At 47.8% G+C, this 20,893-nt stretch overlaps 6 protein-coding genes across 6 annotated transcripts; 2 read left to right on the forward strand and 4 right to left on the reverse strand.

Annotated features, from left to right (window-relative positions):
* Positions 1-1,163: 1,163 nt before the first annotated feature.
* On the reverse strand, positions 1,164-2,874 carry SERLADRAFT_415769 (uncharacterized protein; the record flags this gene model as incomplete). The annotated part of the gene is made up of 4 exons (XM_007318764.1): positions 1,164-1,637; positions 1,676-1,707; positions 1,754-2,370; positions 2,431-2,874. 4 exons carry the CDS (start codon positions 2,872-2,874, stop codon positions 1,261-1,263), a joined length of 1,470 nt encoding a protein of 489 aa, XP_007318826.1.
* A 1,400-nt stretch (positions 2,875-4,274) lies between these two features.
* SERLADRAFT_468668 (uncharacterized protein) lies at positions 4,275-6,099 on the forward strand (the record flags this gene model as incomplete). The annotated part of the gene is made up of 10 exons (XM_007318765.1): positions 4,275-4,665; positions 4,722-4,770; positions 4,818-4,870; positions 4,927-4,943; positions 4,994-5,315; positions 5,376-5,393; positions 5,447-5,522; positions 5,598-5,753; positions 5,823-6,005; positions 6,064-6,099. The coding sequence occupies 9 exons, from the start codon at positions 4,359-4,361 to the stop codon at positions 5,863-5,865; spliced, it is 1,041 nt and encodes a 346-aa protein (XP_007318827.1).
* Positions 6,100-6,121: 22 nt separating this feature from the next.
* Positions 6,122-7,730, reverse strand: SERLADRAFT_438411 (uncharacterized protein; the record flags this gene model as incomplete). Its single annotated transcript, XM_007318766.1, has 9 exons — positions 6,122-6,309; positions 6,383-6,550; positions 6,614-6,648; positions 6,709-6,803; positions 6,855-6,992; positions 7,044-7,119; positions 7,190-7,466; positions 7,531-7,558; positions 7,614-7,730. 9 exons carry the CDS (start codon positions 7,728-7,730, stop codon positions 6,122-6,124), a joined length of 1,122 nt encoding a protein of 373 aa, XP_007318828.1.
* Positions 7,731-7,774: 44 nt separating this feature from the next.
* On the forward strand, positions 7,775-8,044 carry SERLADRAFT_390656 (uncharacterized protein; the record flags this gene model as incomplete). Its single annotated transcript, XM_007318767.1, has 1 exon — positions 7,775-8,044. A coding segment is annotated over one exon (270 nt), but the record flags the coding sequence as incomplete, so codon positions are not given.
* A 2,197-nt stretch (positions 8,045-10,241) lies between these two features.
* Positions 10,242-10,647, reverse strand: SERLADRAFT_438412 (uncharacterized protein; the record flags this gene model as incomplete). The annotated part of the gene is made up of 2 exons (XM_007318768.1): positions 10,242-10,583; positions 10,639-10,647. 2 exons carry the CDS (start codon positions 10,645-10,647, stop codon positions 10,242-10,244), a joined length of 351 nt encoding a protein of 116 aa, XP_007318830.1.
* Positions 10,648-15,419: 4,772 nt separating this feature from the next.
* SERLADRAFT_438414 (uncharacterized protein) lies at positions 15,420-20,871 on the reverse strand (the record flags this gene model as incomplete). The annotated part of the gene is made up of 9 exons (XM_007318769.1): positions 15,420-17,780; positions 17,835-17,902; positions 17,960-18,711; positions 18,798-19,263; positions 19,886-20,169; positions 20,252-20,349; positions 20,402-20,479; positions 20,530-20,679; positions 20,734-20,871. 9 exons carry the CDS (start codon positions 20,869-20,871, stop codon positions 15,420-15,422), a joined length of 4,395 nt encoding a protein of 1,464 aa, XP_007318831.1.
* Positions 20,872-20,893: the final 22 nt, after the last annotated feature.

A 20,893-nucleotide genomic window follows, 5' to 3' on the forward strand; every position in this document is an offset into this window, starting at 1 on the left:
GCTCGTGCAAACTTGGAGATGTTCAAGAACTATAAGCCTGATGTCAATATTGTTTACTATGATGAATTTGGTCGTGCTCTCACGCCAAAGGAGGCCTGGAAAGCACTATCACACAAATTCCACGGTAAAGGATCAGGGAGGATGAAGACGGAGAAGAGATTAAAGAAAGTCGCTGAGGAAAAGAAGAAAGAAGCTATGGCTAGCGGAGATACACCTCTCAGTATGAGCAAAGCCTTCCAAATTCGCCAAGAGAAGACGGGACAAGCCCATTTCGTCTTATCTGTAGGTAACAGAGGGTACGTTTTGTCGCCCATCTTTCTAGTGTTTATTTAATTCATAATTCTTGTTCAGTGCTGTTCCACAAGCCACAGAATTCCTTGACCCACAGCCTCTATCAAAGGGCAAGACAGAAAAGACGAAGAGCAAGAAGAAAGAGGCTGCAAGATCTTCTACGTCTCAAGTTCTTGAAGGTGGCTTCATTACCCTTCCTGCACCACAGATCAATGGCACTGGCCCTAGCTCAGCACTTTCTGGATTCTCGTCTGTAGTCCCTACGAATGGGTCTGGTTCACCTATGCCTACAGCGAAGCCTGGCTTCTCGAGGATTTCGTCAGCTGTAGATACACCTTCGCATTCACAGAATGGTACCCCTGTACCAGGTGATCGTACGAAGGTGGCGTTTGGATTCGGGACTAAAAGGAAGGCTGGAGAGGAGCTCAAGGACTCACTGCCTCCGAAAAGGCGATGATGGTTGACTTTTTTTTTTGTATCCATATGTTGTTTTCAGGTAACATAATGTGTAAAGTTTATATGAAATTGGCGCTACTTTTAGCTGAGCATGTTTGTCTCTGCGCCTCTACTTTGGCCCATTGTCAAGACTGAGAACAAGCTTGGCTATCACAGTACTTAAACACACCGCTACATGTGTATAGAGGGGCCAAACGAAGTTCTTGGCATCTTCGCGTATGGCAACGCATGTTACAGGGCAAAGTATCAAGAACTTGCGAAGTTAAATATTGGCTAGTGCACGACTCGCGTTATCGTTCGAAGGTCAGGGAAAATTCCTCGTGTCCTAGCAATTTGCATTGAACACGTCGAGTACAACTAGACATGTTCAAATGATGAGCGCGTTGCAATGCAGTATAAGATGACAGAATTCAATTTAATCGGTGGGGTAATCAGCCTATATGATTGCTGTATCATACATAATTTGTAGCACAATTTTTTGAATATCGTACACTGTCTACCAACGGTAGCCCATCACACTCCGGCTTTGACAGCGGATCTGACATCGTCTTTGATATGTCCCACCAGAAGAACGTCATAAGGGGTAAGTACGCCTCGCTTCGTATCGATATCGATGATCTGCTTTCCAGGAGCGAAAATATTGGTCGTAGCGAAGAAGTCTAAACCGAAGTCCCCACTGAAAGTCGGAAGCTCCCAGCTATTGAATGCGCCGATGACTTGACCAGGCTCTGGCCATCCCTCATCACCTTCCTTCCGAGTGGTCTTACGATAATCACCATTTGACATGCTGATGTTTGCACGTATTTCGGTTTGATCAGTTTGCATGAGGGGAATAGTTTTATCCACGACGATCTTGCAGAAGACATCACCAAAATGCTGTCCAGTGACGTCTGCCCATGAAACTCGTTCCTCTCCGAAAGTCATAGACCAGTGTGCGTCCCCCTACTCTGTTGTGGTGAACTGCAGCGAAGTTTTAGAAAGGTGCCAGTCTATGGAAGAAAACTACCCGCCGAGAATTTGCTGCTTCATGAACGCAACAAGGTCGTCATTCAGGGCGATGGTGAATGAGAACCCTGTCTGAGTATCGTTTTCGTTGACATACTCAAACTCCTTGCCGCTTGACTCTCGAGTGTTATGGATTGCAGTATTCAGAAACTTGGAGAAATTGTTGCGACGAATGATGATACTGATACTCGCATCGTAACCATCCGGAATAGGATACGAGTTTTGGTTGGTTTTTGGGAAGTGAAAAGCGCGCTGCTGGTTACCAACAGGATAATCTGAGTCCTTCGTTTTGATATACACGCTAAGACAGCCCACTGTCTTTGTGCTGGAAGCGTAGATGGAAAACGACATCGACTCTGGCGTCAAGTATTGTGTGTCCACAGAAGGAGTCTGCTCCACAACTGCCAGAGAATATGTGATGGCGTTGATGTTCTTAGGGTCCATCATCCAGTCTGCAAGCTTTTCTCGCAAGCCAATAGAAATTTGGTCGCCAGACGGGTCATCTCCAGAACCAGTGTAGTCAATTCGATACTGAGACGAGCCTTCGTTGTTAAACTGGAATACAACGTGCAGTTTGGCGTCAGGATTATCATCAAAACTGATGACCTGATCTGAATTCTATGAAAATACATCGCTATTAGTCTCGGAGAAGATAAATAACCTATGAGGCAAAAATACGGTAGGGTCTGTGCCTGCTGTATCTCCTTCGACAGCTTTCACCGCTACCAAAGGCACAGTGGCCACGAGAACATATGAATTCTCAGGAATAGGTATGATAGGCATTTCTTCTCCGGTGTTTGGATTCTTTCCCTGAACTTGATGCGTGCCAGAGAGGGACATGGTAAGGGATGATTTACCATCAAGCGTAAAACTGAGTGACGGTGACCCAAGCTTCACGTCCCAATCGATGTAAAACGGTTGTTCGAATTGATCTAAGCTCGTAGTTGTGACTTTCACATTGGTTGTAGTAGAGTCAGTTATCCAGAGAGTGTGTAAGATGCCGTTGAGCTTCTCCACAGAGATACTGACGACGACATCCCAGAGATCAGTTGTGGAACCGGTCCGCACACCATCAACGAGGTCATCGATGGTAGGATAATGATCAAGGGGGTCGCTGCTCATGCTGGAAAGTCGTTCAGAGGTTAAGAGATATGAGGGCGAATAAGAGAGGTGAGGACAAAGTAAAGGGCAGACGTTCATCCCGTTTTATAGGCAGGCCACAGTAATTTTATTTTTTTGCAGTGTTTGCCCCCGAAGAAAATCGTACGTGTGGTGCATGTGCCAGTGTGCATATGGAGAATTCGTAGGAGACGATGGCGGCGAACTCCACGGCAGATAATCATAAAGATCACCTTCTTTGATGGCGACTAAGCGTTGACATAGGAGTACTGCAGCATGTATCGGCAAAAGAAATGAAGAAGTCACCAAACGATGGATTAGGTATGCTGAAGCTTACTATGATTTGCTGTCACGACTCAGGGAATTTGGCTACCGTCAGAAAACCAATCACAAACGTTTCCTTTCACGCTTTCATCAAACGGCGCTGAACCGAGTAAGAGAAGACTTCGACGGCGAAAAGGTGGACCAGGGGGGGCGGTGGAACCGTCAGATTAATAGCTTGTCAGCAATCGTTGGTACCAGTTAAACGGGTTGGGAAATGCACGACGTTTATGATAATTGGGAATTCAACTCGATGTTGGGTGAGATTGGCAAACACACGGAGAACAAACGTAGTAAGACATACCAGGACGTATCACCAGTATCGGTGGTAGTCATCATAAAGTATACATATGACGATACAAACTGTATAGTGATATGTTACTGTCCTTCTAGAATAAGGTGCGAATGAGTGGACAAACTACCTATAGCATGCGAAGTGACCGAACCCCCGGACTTGCTGATCGACAGCCCATGCACACCGGAGAGGCAAGAGTGCGACTAAGGCAGCGAAAGCCATAAACCTGGATACGCTACAAGAAATCTCCCGGACCTGCCAGTGTAGGATCCAGGTCTCCATTTCGAAAACCGATGGCACTTTTTTTCGGCGGGATTTTAGCTTCGCTGTATATTTTCACGTAACATGTAACGGTGAGCAGTTGGGTCCATATCTGCCCAGGAGGACCATGGCTAAGAAGGATTTAACAAGAACGACATTTGTGAAGTGAGGGTCCGGATTTTGATTTGTGTGTAAGCACTACAGTGACATTTTTGTATTAAAATGCAATTCATGATGTGACATGCTTACTGGTACTTACATTACATGCAAGGTAATAGGCCAATCAATCACTGTAAAATTGATGTCAAGTATTTTCGTCAGTCGGATCTCTTCTGGAGTACGGCTATGAACTTCGAAGCTTAAAATCGTTCCAAATTGACAATGGAATTACTGGTACGCAACGTTTCTGTTACCTAAAGCCGGGTCGGCATCAAAAGGTTACCGGTGATTTCCTCTTTAGTAAGCAAATATGCCTTGGCTTACGGGCTCTTGAAACCCGAAGTCCGGTTTTAATCGCCTTCAAATACTTGCAAGAAAGATCAGAAGTTTGTTATCGAAACCATAGAAATTCAGGCATATTCATATTCAGCTCCCCATTGCATCTCCAGGAATGTCGCCACAGACCTATACCCAAATTGTCCTACGTGAGCGACCAGTCGGCGATATCTTACCAGACACTTTCACCATCGAATCGAAACCGTTCGATGCAAAGCTCGATCCTGGGTCTGAACAGGCCCTCGTGCAGATCACATATCTCTCTCTGGACCCTGCGATGCGTGGTTGGCTGAGAGACACGAGAAGCTATATGCCCCCGGTACAGATCGGCGAAGTGATGCGGGCGGGAGGCTTGGGTGTCGTGGTCAAGGCGGGCGAAGGGAGCAAGTTCAGCGTTGGAGACCTTGTTTCGGGGACTTTGGGTGAGTATCTCAAGCATTCTGTGCATTTCGGCCTGTTAATTAATGCGAGTCGTTAGGTTGGACAGAGTATGCCGTTTTGCCAGACAAAAAGCTAACCAAGATCATGTACGTAAATGATCTCTATACACTTGATACGTTCTCATTCATCTCAGACCACCGCCTGGGACCACCGCCTTGGACTTCCTGAACACCCTTGGAATGCCAGGTTCGTTCTTCAGAATCCCACGTCGCGCATCCGCTGATGCTTCGACCCCCTCTCAGGAATGACAGCATATTTCGTGAGGCATAATCACGCATCCTTCTTTATCAAACTCACAACATATTCTAGGGACTGCACGATGTTGGTCAAATCAAAGCTGGCGAAACTCTCGTGGTTTCGGGTGCAGCAGGAGCAGTAGGTTCCCTCACTTGCCAGCTTGGCAAGGCAGTAGGCGCACGCGTCATCGCGATCGCTGGCTCGACCGAGAAATGCGCTTGGCTCGAACAAGAACTCGGTGTAGATAAAGCAATCAACTATAAGAGTCCGACCTTCAAAGAAGATTTCAAAAACGCCGTTGGGTATTTGGACGTGTTCTTCGATAACGTCGGTGGTGATATACTCGACTTTGCGCTGACGAGATTGAAGAAGGGCGCCAGAATTGCGCTCTGTGGTATGTTGCTGTTTTTAAAAGCAGAATTGTAGTGTCTTATCTATTTTAATTTGGGAATAGGCGCTATCTCAGAGTATAGTAAGCATACAAACAATCCTGACGCGCTGTGGTCCATCTAATTCTTCCCCAAGATTCAACGAAACCGAAGGGTCTTACGTCGTATCTGACGCTAATCGCCCAGCGCGCTAAAATTCAAGGTTTCATTGTGTACGTTTTTTTTTGCATGTTCTCCAGACTTCAATTAATTCGCTGAGATCGTATCACGTCCTTCACGTAATTCAGCTTTGATTACGAATCAGAATACCCTCGTGCCATCGCTGAGATGGCGAAAGCACTTGCTAATGGGTCCATAAAACGAAAGTTCCATATCGTCGAAGGGCTTGAGAACGCACCAAAAGCATTACCTATGTTATTCTCTGGTGGAAACACCGGAAAGCTGTACGTCCTACAGTTCTTGCTCGTGACTCTCGTGACCATTCGTCTGTACTGACGATATCTCCTCCTCAGTGTTGTCAAAGTTTCTGACGCCGAGCATCAAGCCAAACTATAGTTCATCTATGAGATACGTTATCTTGATATCCGCTCATTTCTTGGAATCGCCCCCAATCTCCCAAAGACAAGCAGTATGTAGGATAATAACTGTATTAGCTGTTGATAGGTATGAGCACATTTGCGTATTAACCAACTAAGGTATCCTCTCCATCAATTCCTTTAACAATCAGCATCGTATCTCAGACAAATAGGATAGGACCTCTCCTTGAACGAACTCGTGGCAAACCCTCCCAAAAACATTGAGCGGATTGTAATCAAACACGGGTGCCTGTGACTTCAAGCACCTGCGTGGCATCTTTCTCAAGATGTTCGTCCATATCATATTGCGAGGATGAGAAGTTGCCAGGTTGAAGACCACCTAAATAGCCTGGAGGTGCAAGGTCATTATCGTCGACATATTTTTTATGTGCGCTGAGATACTGTATATGCACAGGCGTCAACGCTGTGTGGGAAGATGGGAGAAGCCCGTCAGTAGTCTGGCATTTGCAAGGGAATGATGAGTGGGTGATACGCACTTCGAGAGGAAGAGCCCAAGAATGTCTCGTACACCAGAGCAGCAAGTATCGTCGCAGGGATATTGGTAAGAGCGGTGATAGCAGCATAACGACCTCCAGTGGCTCGTGTCCCCCAGATGGTCATCGCCATGAGACGAGCACCGATATCACGGCACGAGTTGGCAGCAACTGGAAGAATGAAAGTCGTCAGTGAGTGCTTGTTCGTCAGTGAGATTCGTGAAAATGGCATACGAGAGGTTGGCGAGTAACCCCAGACGGCGATACCGCTATAACATAACATTGCAATTGTGGATCAGAACGTTAGTAGAGTTCCGAGAGTGACATACTAAGTAAACCCTATGATCCATGGAGCGAAGGCGGGAGGTGCGAGGTGGTTTGTGGGGTCGAGGCATCCCCATATAACGAGACCGATAGCGAAATCCTAGAGGTATAGTCAGGTCAATATGCTATTAGCTAATCACAGCACACTCACGGTAACAAATTCATTGAGCAGTACTCGGTGAAGATTAGTCGTAGGAGAAACATAAAGTGCAAAGACTCCGGCGGGACCATTAGGTGAGAACATAACAGTATCGTACAGCCCCTTTGCTGACAAAACTTCCTCTGCCACCTACATCACTAGTGAATCAGATGTTTCTGTCAAATTTACTGAGAGACATACGTCAAGCAAGTCCTTCCATTGGACGTATATCACGAGGCATGCGATGTATGCTCCAAGAATCTGAGCAATGATGTACCTATGTGGCGGGTGCTGTTAGCACTCCGGCCTCGCGCTATGTGAGGCCTCGTGACCCCTTCCAAACGCACCTCCACGTTTTCCGCAAAGGGAAACCTTTGAAAATGGCAAATGCGAGAGTCACAGCTGGGTTGAAATGGCCGCCGGATGTCGCCCCGCAGATCGTCACTGCAAGGACGATACCGATGGAATATGCGAATCCGACCGTGTGCAAAGCTAAAGGATCGAAGGTGAGCACCAAATCGCCAGGGGGTGCCTTGACATGCTCAAATTTGAATTTGTACGTACAACCAAGTCCAGTTTGACCAGTGAGCGTCCCGACCACGAAGGAAGCTGTAGCGCCGACACCTGAGAACGTTCGTTTTAGCAGCCTACTTCTTTTAAAGAGTTCGATTCAAGTATCGGGACTGACCAGCGTACACGTAGAAGAAGACACCGAGCTGGTTAGACAATGTGAGTAGGGGAACGGGAGATGGGAGGGAAAGGCAACATTACCATCTCTCCCACCGATTCTGCGAGCCAATGGGCCTCTCTGTGTTTATACCTCTCCCAAGTAGTCATAAAGCGTGGTCTAGACTCTATGTCGCGCAGGTACACCGTAGGGGAAGACATATCGGTGGTGAAACTCGGCGAAGACGTTTGCAAGCTAGGGAGAGGGGGCGAAGAGAAAAGACGGTGCTCCAGAGAGAGCAGGGATAGGATGGCCAAGTTTTAAAGTCTCGGAAGGGGGGTCCCGTGCAATGGAGTCAGCATCAAGACTTCTGAGAATGAGATTTAAAGGGACGACGCCGCTGCCATCCGATCAGGGCTCCATGCATGCAACCGTGGCCTGGGGAATCCCTGATATGGTCGGCACCTGTCAGGCCAATATGGGGTATGTAGGACAGTACCCTGATGCCAATAATGTTACAGAAATCAATGTGTAAATGACAAGACTGATGTAGTACGTGAAGGCTTGGAATATCTGGTCCTGGTAACAGGACGCGTCGTTGGGCGCCAAGGGGTCATTGGTCGTCGTTACTGACGCTGTATGGAGTGCTAAACGGACGAGAGAGGTATAGATTTGCAGAGTGAACAGGTGGCATACGTGAAAGTTGTCTACAATTATGGAAAGCCCCATGACCGTCCTGGCGCGGCGCTCAATTGCAGCCGCTGGATGCTTTCAGTCCGAGCTTAAGGAAGCAATAATCAGACTGCAGCCGTCAGATGCCAACGCCCATTATTTCACGGGAGACTCATGTTACTTTTCTGTGAGGTTCGGTGGGAATGGCGACATAGGAGGATTTGAGGTTCGCTGTGGTCGTCGCAGCGAGTTCGTTCCATATCTCTTTTTCACTCTTTTCGCCCTCCTGAACCGCCACTGTCGCAAAGCCCATCCAGCGCTGGCACGAGTTCGCGACTCTGGGTTATATCTAGGTTTACTTGGACAATTGACGTTGACATGATTTGCCTTTCACTAAAGCGCGCGTGCACGAGTCAGCACGACAGCAGACTTGCCTCGTCTTGTGGACCGCGACGCGAACATAACTAGGGTGGAAGGTCTGCACGAACATGCGCGTGAAGCGTGTTTTTTTTTTTTCAACGCTAGCATAGCATACGAAGAACCAACGAATTTGACGGACGGACGTGGCGGCTGGATATAGCAGTGAGTTGCCATTTAACGCTGGCTGATACAAACGGTAATGTGCTTATCATTTCCTGCGCTCGGTGACTGGTCTGATTCGTCGCTGTTATCTCAGTTTTAACTCCCTCGCCTTCTTCTACGAAGCATGATGTACCCGTAGCGGAACATACGAGGATAGCTGGTTATCGGATAGTGAACATAAGGTAGCGAAGTCTCTTTCGAAGCTTACTTCGAACTGGAAGGAGCGAGTTGAGTACGCGTATTAGGTTGGCGAGTTGGTTTTCTCGATAGACTGCCTCGCATACGACAGAGCCACGTACGTCACGGGTATGCTTACCCCCAAATCCCATTTCTCTCCTTACCTACTTACCTTTTCTTTCTACAGGTATATGCTGACGAGATGCTTCTATTTTCTGCTAATATGTCGTCTAACATACTCCGTCTTTACGAATTTTACGGAGTTACACACGTTTGGGAAAGAAATATCCATTTTTGAGCTGGGCATCACCTTTACCTCCGTACTCAGGCCTCGGAGTGCGTTCTTCCTCGTCTCTTTTTCGTGATATAACAGACCATGGGTTATCGTCATCTTCTCTAAACGGCTACGCATCGCTCAGCATGATTGCTTTCGTTGTACTCAGTGCCACAGCTTGTTGATTGCTGCGTCATATATCGCCAGGACGGCATATGATTACCTCAAAGTCCCGTTTATCTCCCCACCCACTTATCTGTTCTGTCTGTACTGACGAAACACTTCTATCTTCTGCTGTCATGTCATCTGCCGTACGGGTTCTTTACGAATTCCATGACGTTACACAAGTTTAGGAAAAAGTCATCCTCTTTCGAATTGCGCATCATTTTTTACCTCCGTACTCAGGCCTCGGAGTACGTCTCTCATCTCGTTTTCGTGATATAAAAGACCAAGGCTTATCGTGCTCTTCTCTAAACAGCCACGATTCCTCAAGATGATTGCTCTAGCTGAACACAGTGCCTCATGAACAGCTTGTCTCGCTCGCTGCGTCACATATCTCCGGGGATCTACTGCGGCATACTCCCGCCTCGTCTATTCGGAGGCACGAAAACAAAAGTGCCTTGCATGTTCATGTTCAATGTTTCACAACCCAGATACCCGTGACGCTGTAGACATCATGCGCCATCCATGCAACAATCCTGTGTGCCATCTCCTTTGCCCTTCGCACTTCCGTTTCGACGCCCCAGGAGAAGATAAGCCCTCCAGTCCCCGCACATAGCCCGGTCGTCTTATTTCGTCGAGCTCTGGGAGATACGCCCCATAGATTTTCAGTTGTTTCGCCACCCCACATGTGGTCCTGCTATGCAGCGTCTGGGAGACACGACATCCGTGGTTGTTTGATCCCTGCTCCGTGCTCCGAGCACATAGAGGGCCGAGTTGCATTTTCAGGCGTTCAGGACCTGATTTGATGCGTTGGATGCGTCCTGCGCACCGGGTCTTGAAGTCGCCGAGGTGCTATGTCCTCGGGTCAAACGATTCTGGCCTTGGGGACCGTCGAGTCATGGCTTGGATTTTCTTTAAACTGGACGGTGCTGCTCACAACCTTGTATATCCTCCCTTGTTTCTTGCTGTGTGCCGCAAAACCAGGGTCCCGTGATTTCACGATATGGGCGTTAGGCACGTTCGTCTGTGTGTAGCGCCCAGTGTCGTTCTCGGTATTCGGTATTCGACATTCACCTCCTGATCCGTCGTTCTCGCAAGCTGGTGAGTTGTATGAGGGGAGGGGGACGTTTCGTGCTGTTTTTGCTGTGCCCCCTGCTGTGCTGCTTTTCTGCTTGCCTTCGTGCTCTTTTTCCTGCATACGATCGGTCTTGGACGGTGAATGGGTGAGATATGGGGTATATGAAGAGGCTGTAACGCATGACGTTGGACATTTCCGTGGTTGTCGAAAGTGTCGATATAGCGGCTGCGCCTGATCTTAGATTGAGATGAAGCACTGTGATATGGTTTGCTATTGAAACTTCATCTCTCGACTCTTACATTTGTTCTAATTTTCGTAGGTTGCCAGAAGATGATAATGTGTGGTATGTGCTACTTGTCATCTGACGGTGCAAATAAGTTAACCTGACTTGGTTGTAAGAGACCCCTTTGCCCCTGTCCCGATCACCGTTCGTTCGTTTCATGTTGAGGGAGTCATATGCAGGCTAATTATATCGGAGGCCATGTTTGATGGATATGGCAATGGTTGAGGTGCGCTGGATTTGGGAATGCGGTAGCCCGTTTCACAGGGGGCTGTACATTCTGTTGCTTTGGTACAGCTGGGATATGCGACGAGACAAGACAAGCGCCACGACGAGACTACTACGAGAGTGACACTACAAATATGGCTCCCTTGGCCGCCACGATGAGGGCTAGGGAGTGAAAAGAGGACAATGAAGACCAAAGATGGTATGCGCAGTTGCCTCGTTGTCAAGAAGATGGGTCTCGTGGTGTATCAATAAATAAAGGAATTGATGGGACTGCCTCCTGTGTTTCGAAGAGCGTGTTAGTTTGTGACGACTACATTGTGGTTTTAACAGCTTGATTGCGAGCAAGTGGGATGTTGTTTGTCGTTGGGGTGGCTCGTGTGCTGGGACCCCGGGTACAGCGTAGGGATTGAAACTCCGGGGAGAGCAGGAGAGTAGTAGCTGTAGTGCTGTAGTGCTTGTGCTGTAGCGAAATATAGAGGGATGGGGCTGTCAGGGGTCGCGTGTGTGGCAGAAGTTCCCGCGGGTACGGGTTGTGGTGTTCGGTGAAGAGCGAGATAGAGAGAACGAGTCTTCCCCGCTGTGTCCATTTCCTTCAGACGTCTTTTCTTCCTGACTCTCATCCTCAGACGCCAGCCAGCCCGGCCTTTCCTTTGTCTTTTGCTTTTATATCTCAAAACAGCGAGCAAAAAGTCTTGCTCTCTTACGCCCCGTAGTCGCGTCGTCCTCGCTATCTCTTCATTTCTTCTCTTTTCTCTCTTCCTTTCCTCTTCTTTTCTCTGCTATCTGCTTGTCTCTCTAGCTTTCTCTCATGGCGACAACTGCTCGTCAACCAAAGGCTCCGAGGAAAGGCGGTCAGGATTCTGCTGGCCGGTGCGTTTCCCCCTCCTCTGTACTTTCTCCTCCTCATCTCTCTTCTCTCAGTCGTCCCCCTGCTTGGGGTAGCCCTCGTGCTCCCACTTTCTCTCCAGGAAACACACCCGCTCGTCTCCCAAGCGCTCCCCCTCCCCCACCAAACCAAGGCGCATTCCCCCCTTTAAGTGGTCAGTCAAATGGCGCCCATAACCCACAAGACAGAATCCTACATGCTCTCTCAGGCCTCACCGTGAGTTTCCTCCTTGTACTCGCTTCACCCGTCATCTGTCGTTAAGACCTTCCCACAGGGCACCACCATAACCCTGACGACCAAAACATCACAGCGCTACGAAGGTGTCATTGCCTCTACAAGTGGCGAAGGCGACACCACTGGTGTCTCCCTGAAAGACGTCAAAGAACTCACAAAGCCAGGAGCACCGCTCAAAGATTCACTATTCGTCGCATCTACCAACATTGATACCTGGCAGTCTGGTCCAGCCGATGCCAAAGTACCCAATGGGGATTGTGAGCATCTTTCCACTCGTTGTCTCGCATCCTCTTTACGAGGATGCAGTTCATCATGCTGATTTGATCGATGCTGTACTTTTAGCATTCAGGACGGATACGGATATCAGTGCAAAGACCAAGGCAGGTCGGGAACGAGAGCTACAGGCGTGGCAACCAGGTGATGATACTCCAGGTTCACCGCCTGCTACGACGGCACAGTACGAGGGACTTGATGAGACTACTTTCGGGGCCGGAGCAGGCGCTAACTCGTCATGGAATCAGTTTGATGTCAACGAAAAGTTGTTCGGCCTCAAGACTGATTTTGATGAAAATCTATACACGACCAAACTTGATCGTACGGCAGCTGATTATAAAGAAAGAGAACGGAAAGCTTTGCTTATTGCGAATCAAATCATCAGTGTAAGTCTCCTTGTGTTTGGCAATTTTACCATTCATGTACATGTCGTTCTAACACCCTGTTGAAGGGTACTACAAACAATTCTCACATAGCCGAGGAAAGAAATATGAACGTCGACGACAGTGGTGTGAACGAGGAGGACAAGTACGTTCATATAAATTTCACTTATTGCCCTTTAATTTATGAATCGTAGGTACGGTGCTGTGGTTCGTGGAACCAACGCCTACGTACCTCCAGGTGCGCGAAAGCATGGTCAGCAAAGCAGCGTTGGTTCATCTGGCGCTTCAGGTGCCTCTGCGTCCAAGCCTGACATTCCTAAGGTGTCAATTAACGCACCAGATGGTGCAGTTCTTGCTCAGAAAGAAACCCCACCTCCTTCTGTCAAATCGCCTTCACCTGCTCCCTCGTCATCAAGTTCTAACAAGGTAAAGTTATCATTGACTTTTGACAGGATTGCTTTAAACGGGCATATTGACTTTGCACGCCCTCGTTATTTTATATACGCTTTCTTCCTTATCAGCCCCCTGCGGATCCTCTCCCAGCTTTCCGTGACTTTGTAACAAACGAGAAGCAACGCTTGACGCAAAAGAAGCAGGCACTGGTCAAGAGCGAAATGGACAAACGGAAGGCTGAGTTGCTGAAGTTTAGTCAAACATTCAAGGTTTGCGCACATTCAACCCTGACACCTCTCCCACGACTGCATCACTGATCAACTGATGTTTGCACAGCTTAACAAACCTATCCCTGATGATCTTGTCCCTATCCTTGCAAAGGATGAAGATAAGCAGCGACAAATCCGGGAAAGAGCTACGAAGGATGCTTCCTCTTCACAGGCGCGCTCTATCGGTATTACAACCCTCACCCCGTCTCCTAGTGCATCGCGTATGCCTCAGGTTGTGGCTTCACCTTCCGTCAAGGTTATACCAGACGCGAGTCGCAAAGCCGCCCAGGCGCCGAACGTTGTGCCAAAGGCTCCCACGCCCGCCCCACAAGCAGTAAAAGCCCCTGCCCCCAAACCGTCGGAGGCTTCGTCAAAAACGTCGTCTGGCAAGACAACCATCAGCATGTTTATTCAGCCTATACCGCCGTTCAAGGGCAGCAAATCGCGTTCATCGGTAACTTCTGGGACGTCGACTGCTCAGGCCAATGGGACTTCTGGTGGTACTCCGCCGGTTCCTACTTCACCTACTACAGCTGCTGCAAACCGCTTGAATGCCAATGCCTCCTCGTTCAGGCCTACCCCTAAGGCGTCTGCTCCCACTCCTGTAATCGTCCACCGCTTTGTGGGAATGTTGTCTGTATTGATTTATTCCGTGTAGGGTCCCACTTCTCCAATTCCCAGCTCTACTTCAGCGTCGGCTTCACCAAAGCCTAAACCCGCTGATACGGTATGCGCAGCAGTAGCTGATAATTATATAGTGCTAACTAATTTTGTGCAGACGCCAGCTGTACCCAACCCCTTCTTCGGCACAAAGGCAATCAAAAGAGGACCGGTGCACGTCAAAGACGATTTCAACCCATTCAAGCACAACAAGGTTGTCGAAGCATCCGCAGTAGGCAAGTCTATTCTTCCTTTTCATTCCTAGTTTGTCTTTCATGATGACGAGCAGCTTTAACAGCCGCAATGTGGCCATACAATGGCAAGCGTTACAGTAACATGTTCCCGCCTCTGCAACACCAAGCTCAGCAGCAACCAACGCACATGCCTCCCCCAGGCCCGCCCCCGATGCAGCATAACCCATATGAGGAGACTGGCGATCCACGCTATGTCTATGCTTATGCGCCATACTATCCTGGACAGGTTTGCTACTTTGGTAAATTTATTGAGTTTTTATCTGATAGTGTGACGGTAAAACTTTAGCCTATGATGCCTGGAATGGCCCCTCCTCCCCCTGGAGCTTATGTATCCGGACCTTTCATGCAACCGATGCCTTATCCCCCTGCGATGCCACCTCACACCAATGGTCAAGGTGGGCGTGTTCCAAAACGTGATCTCATCTGATTCGCTCATGTTTTTGCACCGTTACAGCCATGTATGCGCCATCACCCATGCCTCAGATGCGTAAGTCGTTGTACTGTGACTTGAAGCGAGTTTTGAGCTAAATTTGTTTTAACGACGTAAGCATACATGCAACCACCCCCACCTGGCTCATATCCTGCGCCCCCCAACGGTGCAGGGCCACGACCGTCTATGCCGCCGACGCCTATCCCGGCTCATGCTCACCCATACTATCACCAGTCACCTCAAAGTACGTTGATGCTGCTGTGCATTTGTTATGTTGTGCTAATGATATCTGCTTTATAGTGCAACACGCTGTGCCATATCCTATGATGATGCCGCCACCGGGAGGACCCAACGGGCCGCCACATCCATATGACAACTCCGTACCCCCTGTACAAATGGGCGGTGTGGGCCATGTGTAGTGCACGGATCCCGTGGTCACATGCGCCCCGTTCTCAACGAGGAGAGAGAGATGGTTATGCTTTGTTGTTTGTGCCAGAATCCAGGCTGTTCCCCTGATATCTTTGTGTACCTACCATCATTAGCTCATTGTTGTTGTTGTTATTGTTGTGGATTCGGGACGCAACGGAAATCATAACCAGACATCCACCCCTCTATGACTATTATACAATGAAGTGAGATACAAAGGAGTGTACGTTCTGGCAAGTCTACCCCCTGTCATCGCGTAAATAGCGAAACCTCGATCTTCTTCAATAGACCCTTCAGTGAGTTGGTGCTACGGTTACAGTTGCTCTGTAACCATATCTCCATCTCTTCCCTTATTTCCCCCAGCTCTGCGCAAATCGGCAATTGCTCATCTGGCCGTACGAGACAGGGGTTTAGCAAGATATCAAACAAGGCTGTCCACAGCTCATTCTGCCAGTACCGCTTGAGAGGGGTTGCAATCTTGTACCTCGGACTCGATTCAGGCGAAGACGATGGAACCAAGGTTACCGAGGCGCTTTCGATATATTTACCGTAGAGCATGCAGTAAATGATACCCGCTAGCCCAAAATAATCGGTTTGATAAGTCCACGGTCGGTTCTCCCGTATCTCCAGGCAGTCCCTTGCATCCGTCGGCCAATCAGCGATGAACAACTGCTTGGAGGGGAACAAACTGGTATCGATCGCTCGGCCAAAATCTATCACTTTGATCCCCTTGTACTTCCATCCACCTTCTCCTGATGGTTGGTAGATACCAGATAAAGTGGATGCACCTCCAGGAAGGTCCTCTAGGCGGAGGAGACAGTTGTCGATCTTGAGGTCTCCGTGAATAAAACCAGCACTGTGCATCCCTTCCAGAAAGCGGAGAAGTTCGATGGTGAAAAACATAACGAGCAGCTCATCAAGACAAGCCCCTTGCTGTGAGATTCCGGCTGAACCAGCACGGTTGACAATATCTAGTAGCGTGCCTTGCGGACACAAGTCAAGTAGCAAGTAACTCTCATCTCTGAAAGCATAGAGGGTATGGGGAAGGACAATAGAACGGCGTAGATGCTCAGGCAACGTTTGATGGATCCTTCGTAACGCATGGAATTCCCAGAGATTTCGTGGTCTCACAATCTTGAGAGCAATCATCGCTCCCTCATCGTCTTCATCTTCGTCGTCGTCGTCGTCGTCATCATCATCTACCGCCTTTATGCTTAAATCTCGCGCGGCGAAAACGGCTCCGAAACCGCCTTCGCCCAGCTTTTCCACCACCTTGAATTTCTTGTCTTGCAGCACAATCGTAAACCCATCCATTAAATCATCATCCATCCCTCTGGCGCTCGATCCACTTCCTCTTCTCCCCTTCTTCTGCGCAAACTTTTGAAGCCCATCCAACATCTTCGCCTCTTGAAACCGTAGGTCACGAAAACCATTATCCTGAGGAAGCATGGAAAGCAAGATGGACATAATGGCAGGGTCAAAGGGGTTGCATGGGTTTGGTGGTCTAAAGGATGAAGCAGCAGCCAAAGTATCCGAGAAGCTCAAAGTGCCTGTCCTCTCCTCAATCGCTTCTAGCTCACCGACGGGTCCTTCTGGCAGTTGGAGGGAAGCGCCTGGCCTATCGAAAGACGCAAATGATGAATCGGACTCAGCATCATATGCGTTTCCTCCTTCACGCTCATTTTCTTCCCGCAGCTCAGCAGCCAAACGTTCAGCTATTTGAACCGCATCGCTTTCTTTTGGAGTCGGGAAGCCTCTCGTACTGCTGGTAAACTCAAACGTCCGTTCTGTAATAGGTGTCATAACGTTGATTCGCCCAAACCGCCCGCCTAATGGCTCACGATAGGATTGCAGCTCTCCTTCTTCTTCGAATTGCTCACTCTGACTATCTCCCTGATCCTCACTGGACGAAATGGGGGGTTCCTCTCCTTCTTCGATAAACTCTTCCTCGTACTGTTCGTCGCTTTCTGATGTTCCTTGACCAACAGACGCATTGTCAGCGCTATCACTCGACACATCTCTCGGTATTTCGAATGCTGGTTTTTGTCCCAGGGGAGCCCGATTGGTGGACTTGCCTAAGCTTTCACCCTCGTTATCTACGAAAGGCTTGAACGCTCTGGGTTTCGGGGTGAAAACAGCTCCGGCACCTCTTGGATTTTCATCGACATTCTCGTCACCCGTTTGAGTAGGGGGACGACTAAATACCTTAAAAGGCGTTTTGTTGTCAACGAAGGGTATGAAGACGGAAGGAGGTGCAAGGACATCTGCTTCCTTTGGAGCTTGGAATACAGCAAAATTTTCGCTTGCTGGCGGACTTGTCTTCGAGTCTTCGTCCATTGATGGTCTTGTAAGAGGTTCCTTTTGTGAAACAGGCGTGAACACCCTAGAGAATACATTGCCTCCATTGGGATTTCCCTCTTCTGATAACGGCTTCAACATGTTTGACGGTTTAAGTGCATCTGCATTGGGAGGTGTGCTTTCGTCGGCAGAGGGTTTTCCCCGAAGCGCAGAAGTAGGAAGCGCTGAGTCCTTTACAGACAGACCTCGCCGGCTAACTTCGGGAGTAACGAATGTCTGTTTAGGCTGTTCAACATCCACGAACGGTTTGAACTGAGGAATATATTAAGCTATATACTAGGGACGTGCTCATGCAAGTGTACGTACCTTGGGAATAGAAGTTGCCGGATTTTCCTTTCGATTAGCATTCTCGTCGACAAACGGCTTAAAGGCAACTATGAAAGCAGGATATTATGCTCATTATTGGAACAATGATACACTCTAGTGCTCACCAGGGGTTTTCGCATTTTCATTATTATCCGTATGAGCCGGTGGTGGTTGTCGTATCATAGGCGTAACAGGTTCAATCTTCCTTACGGGTGCATGCTTGCTACCAGGCATCATACGCTTCACGGTCTTGTCAGGTGAGTTATACATTCCAAACACATCCGCAAGTGCTTCTTTTGTGTTGATGGTGACAGTAGGCTCCGCACCACCCACTAAACTCCTTCTTCTTCCCGTACTCATATTCTGCGTAGACCTGCCGCCATCATCATTGAAGTTGACGCGAATGGCGGATGCAGACGCGTTTCGCATTTCAGAAGGTGGTGGAGGTCCCCATTTCTTTCCAAGGAGCCCAATTGAACGAGCACGAACCTCAGCAGCGCTATATTCAACGCCTTCTGCGGTGAATAACAAGGATAAATTGAATCGCAGCTTCTCGGGTCTTTTTCCAGGGACGGGCGGTGCCAACATCGGTGCATATCGATCATGCCCTGGGCTTATAGATATAGATGGAGGTGCTGCTGAGGACGAGGCGTTAGTATTAGGAGATATTGTTGAGGCAGAAGAGCTATGGTTCTTGAATGGATCACGACGAAGAGCGTCTATTTCGGAGGAACCACTAGGACGAAATGGTGCCGCAACAGGAAGTTTAGATGACGAAGGCCGTGCTTTGAACTCTTGATATCGTCTCTTCAATCTTTCTATAGGACGAGCATGCCTAGATATTCCAGCTTTAAAAATCTTCTCTGCTTCAGAATGTCTGATGAGCAATAGAATGATACGTGCCACATAGAATTGGGAATTACGTTAGCTACTAAAACTTTATGCAAACGTGTGAAGACGAACCGTCCCTCTTTTTCCAGAGCCAATGCATACTCCTCATACAGCAACGCATATATGCTTCCTATGCCATTCGCGACGAGAAACGCGTAGACTCTCGCAGGTTTCTCCACTTGCTTCGCATAACATGACCATTGCTTCAAATATCGAAGATCCCCTTTGTACCTTGGATCGTCTCTGAATTTCCGTGTTGCTTCATCCAACAGCTCTACTAATCCAGATGCAGGATCTTGCTCGCCGTAATGCTGTAGTGTGTACTTGATATAATCATCATACGCTGCTAGTGGGTCTTCATCCTCCTCCAACGCTGTTACTATAGATTGACGGAATTTCTGGTGCTCCATGGAAGATCCTTGTGCACGTCCCGGGGCCATGTAGCTGATTTTCAAAGACTCTTGAGTTCTGCCTACCTTCGACTCAAACTGGAAGCGAAGTTCGATATCTGTTGATATGTGTTTACCTGCGCGACGCGCTGAGATCACGTGTGTCAAAGTCACACCTGGTCACTGTCTGGGAGTGACTCGATGATTCAAGTTAAACGACTGGAAGTGCCAGTGTACACAGCCCGAGAGTCCAAGCATCGAATTAATATATGCCGAAAGCTGCCGATCGGACCAGCATGTCAAGGTCTGAAAGCTCTCGACACAAGCCAGGTGCAATAAAGTTCAGTAACATCTGATTAGTATTAGGACTTCGATTCAGTGATGTTTGTCAAAATATTTAGTAGATAATTCTTAGAAATATCTGTATTTCGGTAGCCAGGGGTTACAAACAGGTTGGAGTGAGTATGTTACCATATCATATCTGTTTTGCTAAAGCTATATTCATATTGATGGTTGCATTTCAATCAAGTTAACGTCTGAGTCTTTGAAATTTTAAGGCCTGAAGTAAAAGGTAACAAATGCTGTAACATTTATGAAGAGAACCACTTTGATGTTACATTGCAATTGAAGTACATAAAAGAATAACAGAAAGTACAACACCCTTGAACTGATCTCCAATAAACTAGTTTACATGTGCGAAAAGCGGATGAGAATACATAGTAGAAATCAAAAACTGAAATCTAATCCATAAGTGGGCAGCACTGTGTCTACAAGTAGAATTTGGTACAGGACAACCATGATCAATTTCATCGTCAAAATTGTTGTCATTGTCAGCAGCATTGTATCCATTATCCTCCCATTGTGCCAAGACAGAATCATCATCAACAGACATCTTCATGTTACGCTGCCCTATACCAGACATCCACTCTACAATAAAGCGACCTTCAAGAGGAATCCGGCTGTCCCAGGCAGGCCAGTCACCCTGTGGGAATGTAGGGTAGGCAGATACAAACGCAATCAAAAATACATCTAAGCCCCAGTTCCAGATATAGGGGCTTTGTTTCAAACCAAAATCAATCAGCCAAGATTGAATGCATAGTATCAATTTCATCCAAGAACTATATTCAGTGAAATCACAAGGAGGGAGAGAGGGGCAAGAAGGAAATGGGAATATCTGGAGGTGGCGATTGCCTAGCAATAATAGGTGCAGGGGAAGCATTTGAGTTAGCTTCATCCTAGAAACCAAAAATTGTTAAAATAGTGCTTACAACAAATATGAGCACTCACAACAATGTCACTTGTGAATGATATATCTTGACATTGAAGATCACTGGGAGAATGTTGGTCATTCTCAGAGAGAGAACTCTAGGAAATGGTTAGATATTGATGAATGATGGGTGTAGATATCTAATCACCAGTTTTGAAACCTCAGAGTATCCAGCATCTATTAGAACATGCATTTCATGGGGTGAATGTTCGGTGGAGGGGGCTCCAGAGCTTTCTTGAATTATGGGCAAGGCAAATACAGCATATTTCTCGGGAAGATGCACAGACATATACACTGGCTAGAGAATGCTATTGGTAAGTAAAAGGGTGAGAAATCAGAAAAACGGCCTCACAATGTTTTGAGTTGCAAGTGCAAGGGGGAGATCTCCTACAACAGATATCTTCAAATTTACAGAACGGTAATGATGCTGATTATTGCGATTCAGAGAGTGAGATGGGTTTGTGTAAACAACTGAAGTTGTCAATGACATTGTGACTGATGAAAAGTGGAAG

This window comes from Serpula lacrymans (assembly GCF_000218685.1).
Source record: "Serpula lacrymans var. lacrymans S7.9 unplaced genomic scaffold SERLAscaffold_7, whole genome shotgun sequence".
Taxonomy (NCBI): domain Eukaryota; kingdom Fungi; phylum Basidiomycota; class Agaricomycetes; order Boletales; family Serpulaceae; genus Serpula; species Serpula lacrymans.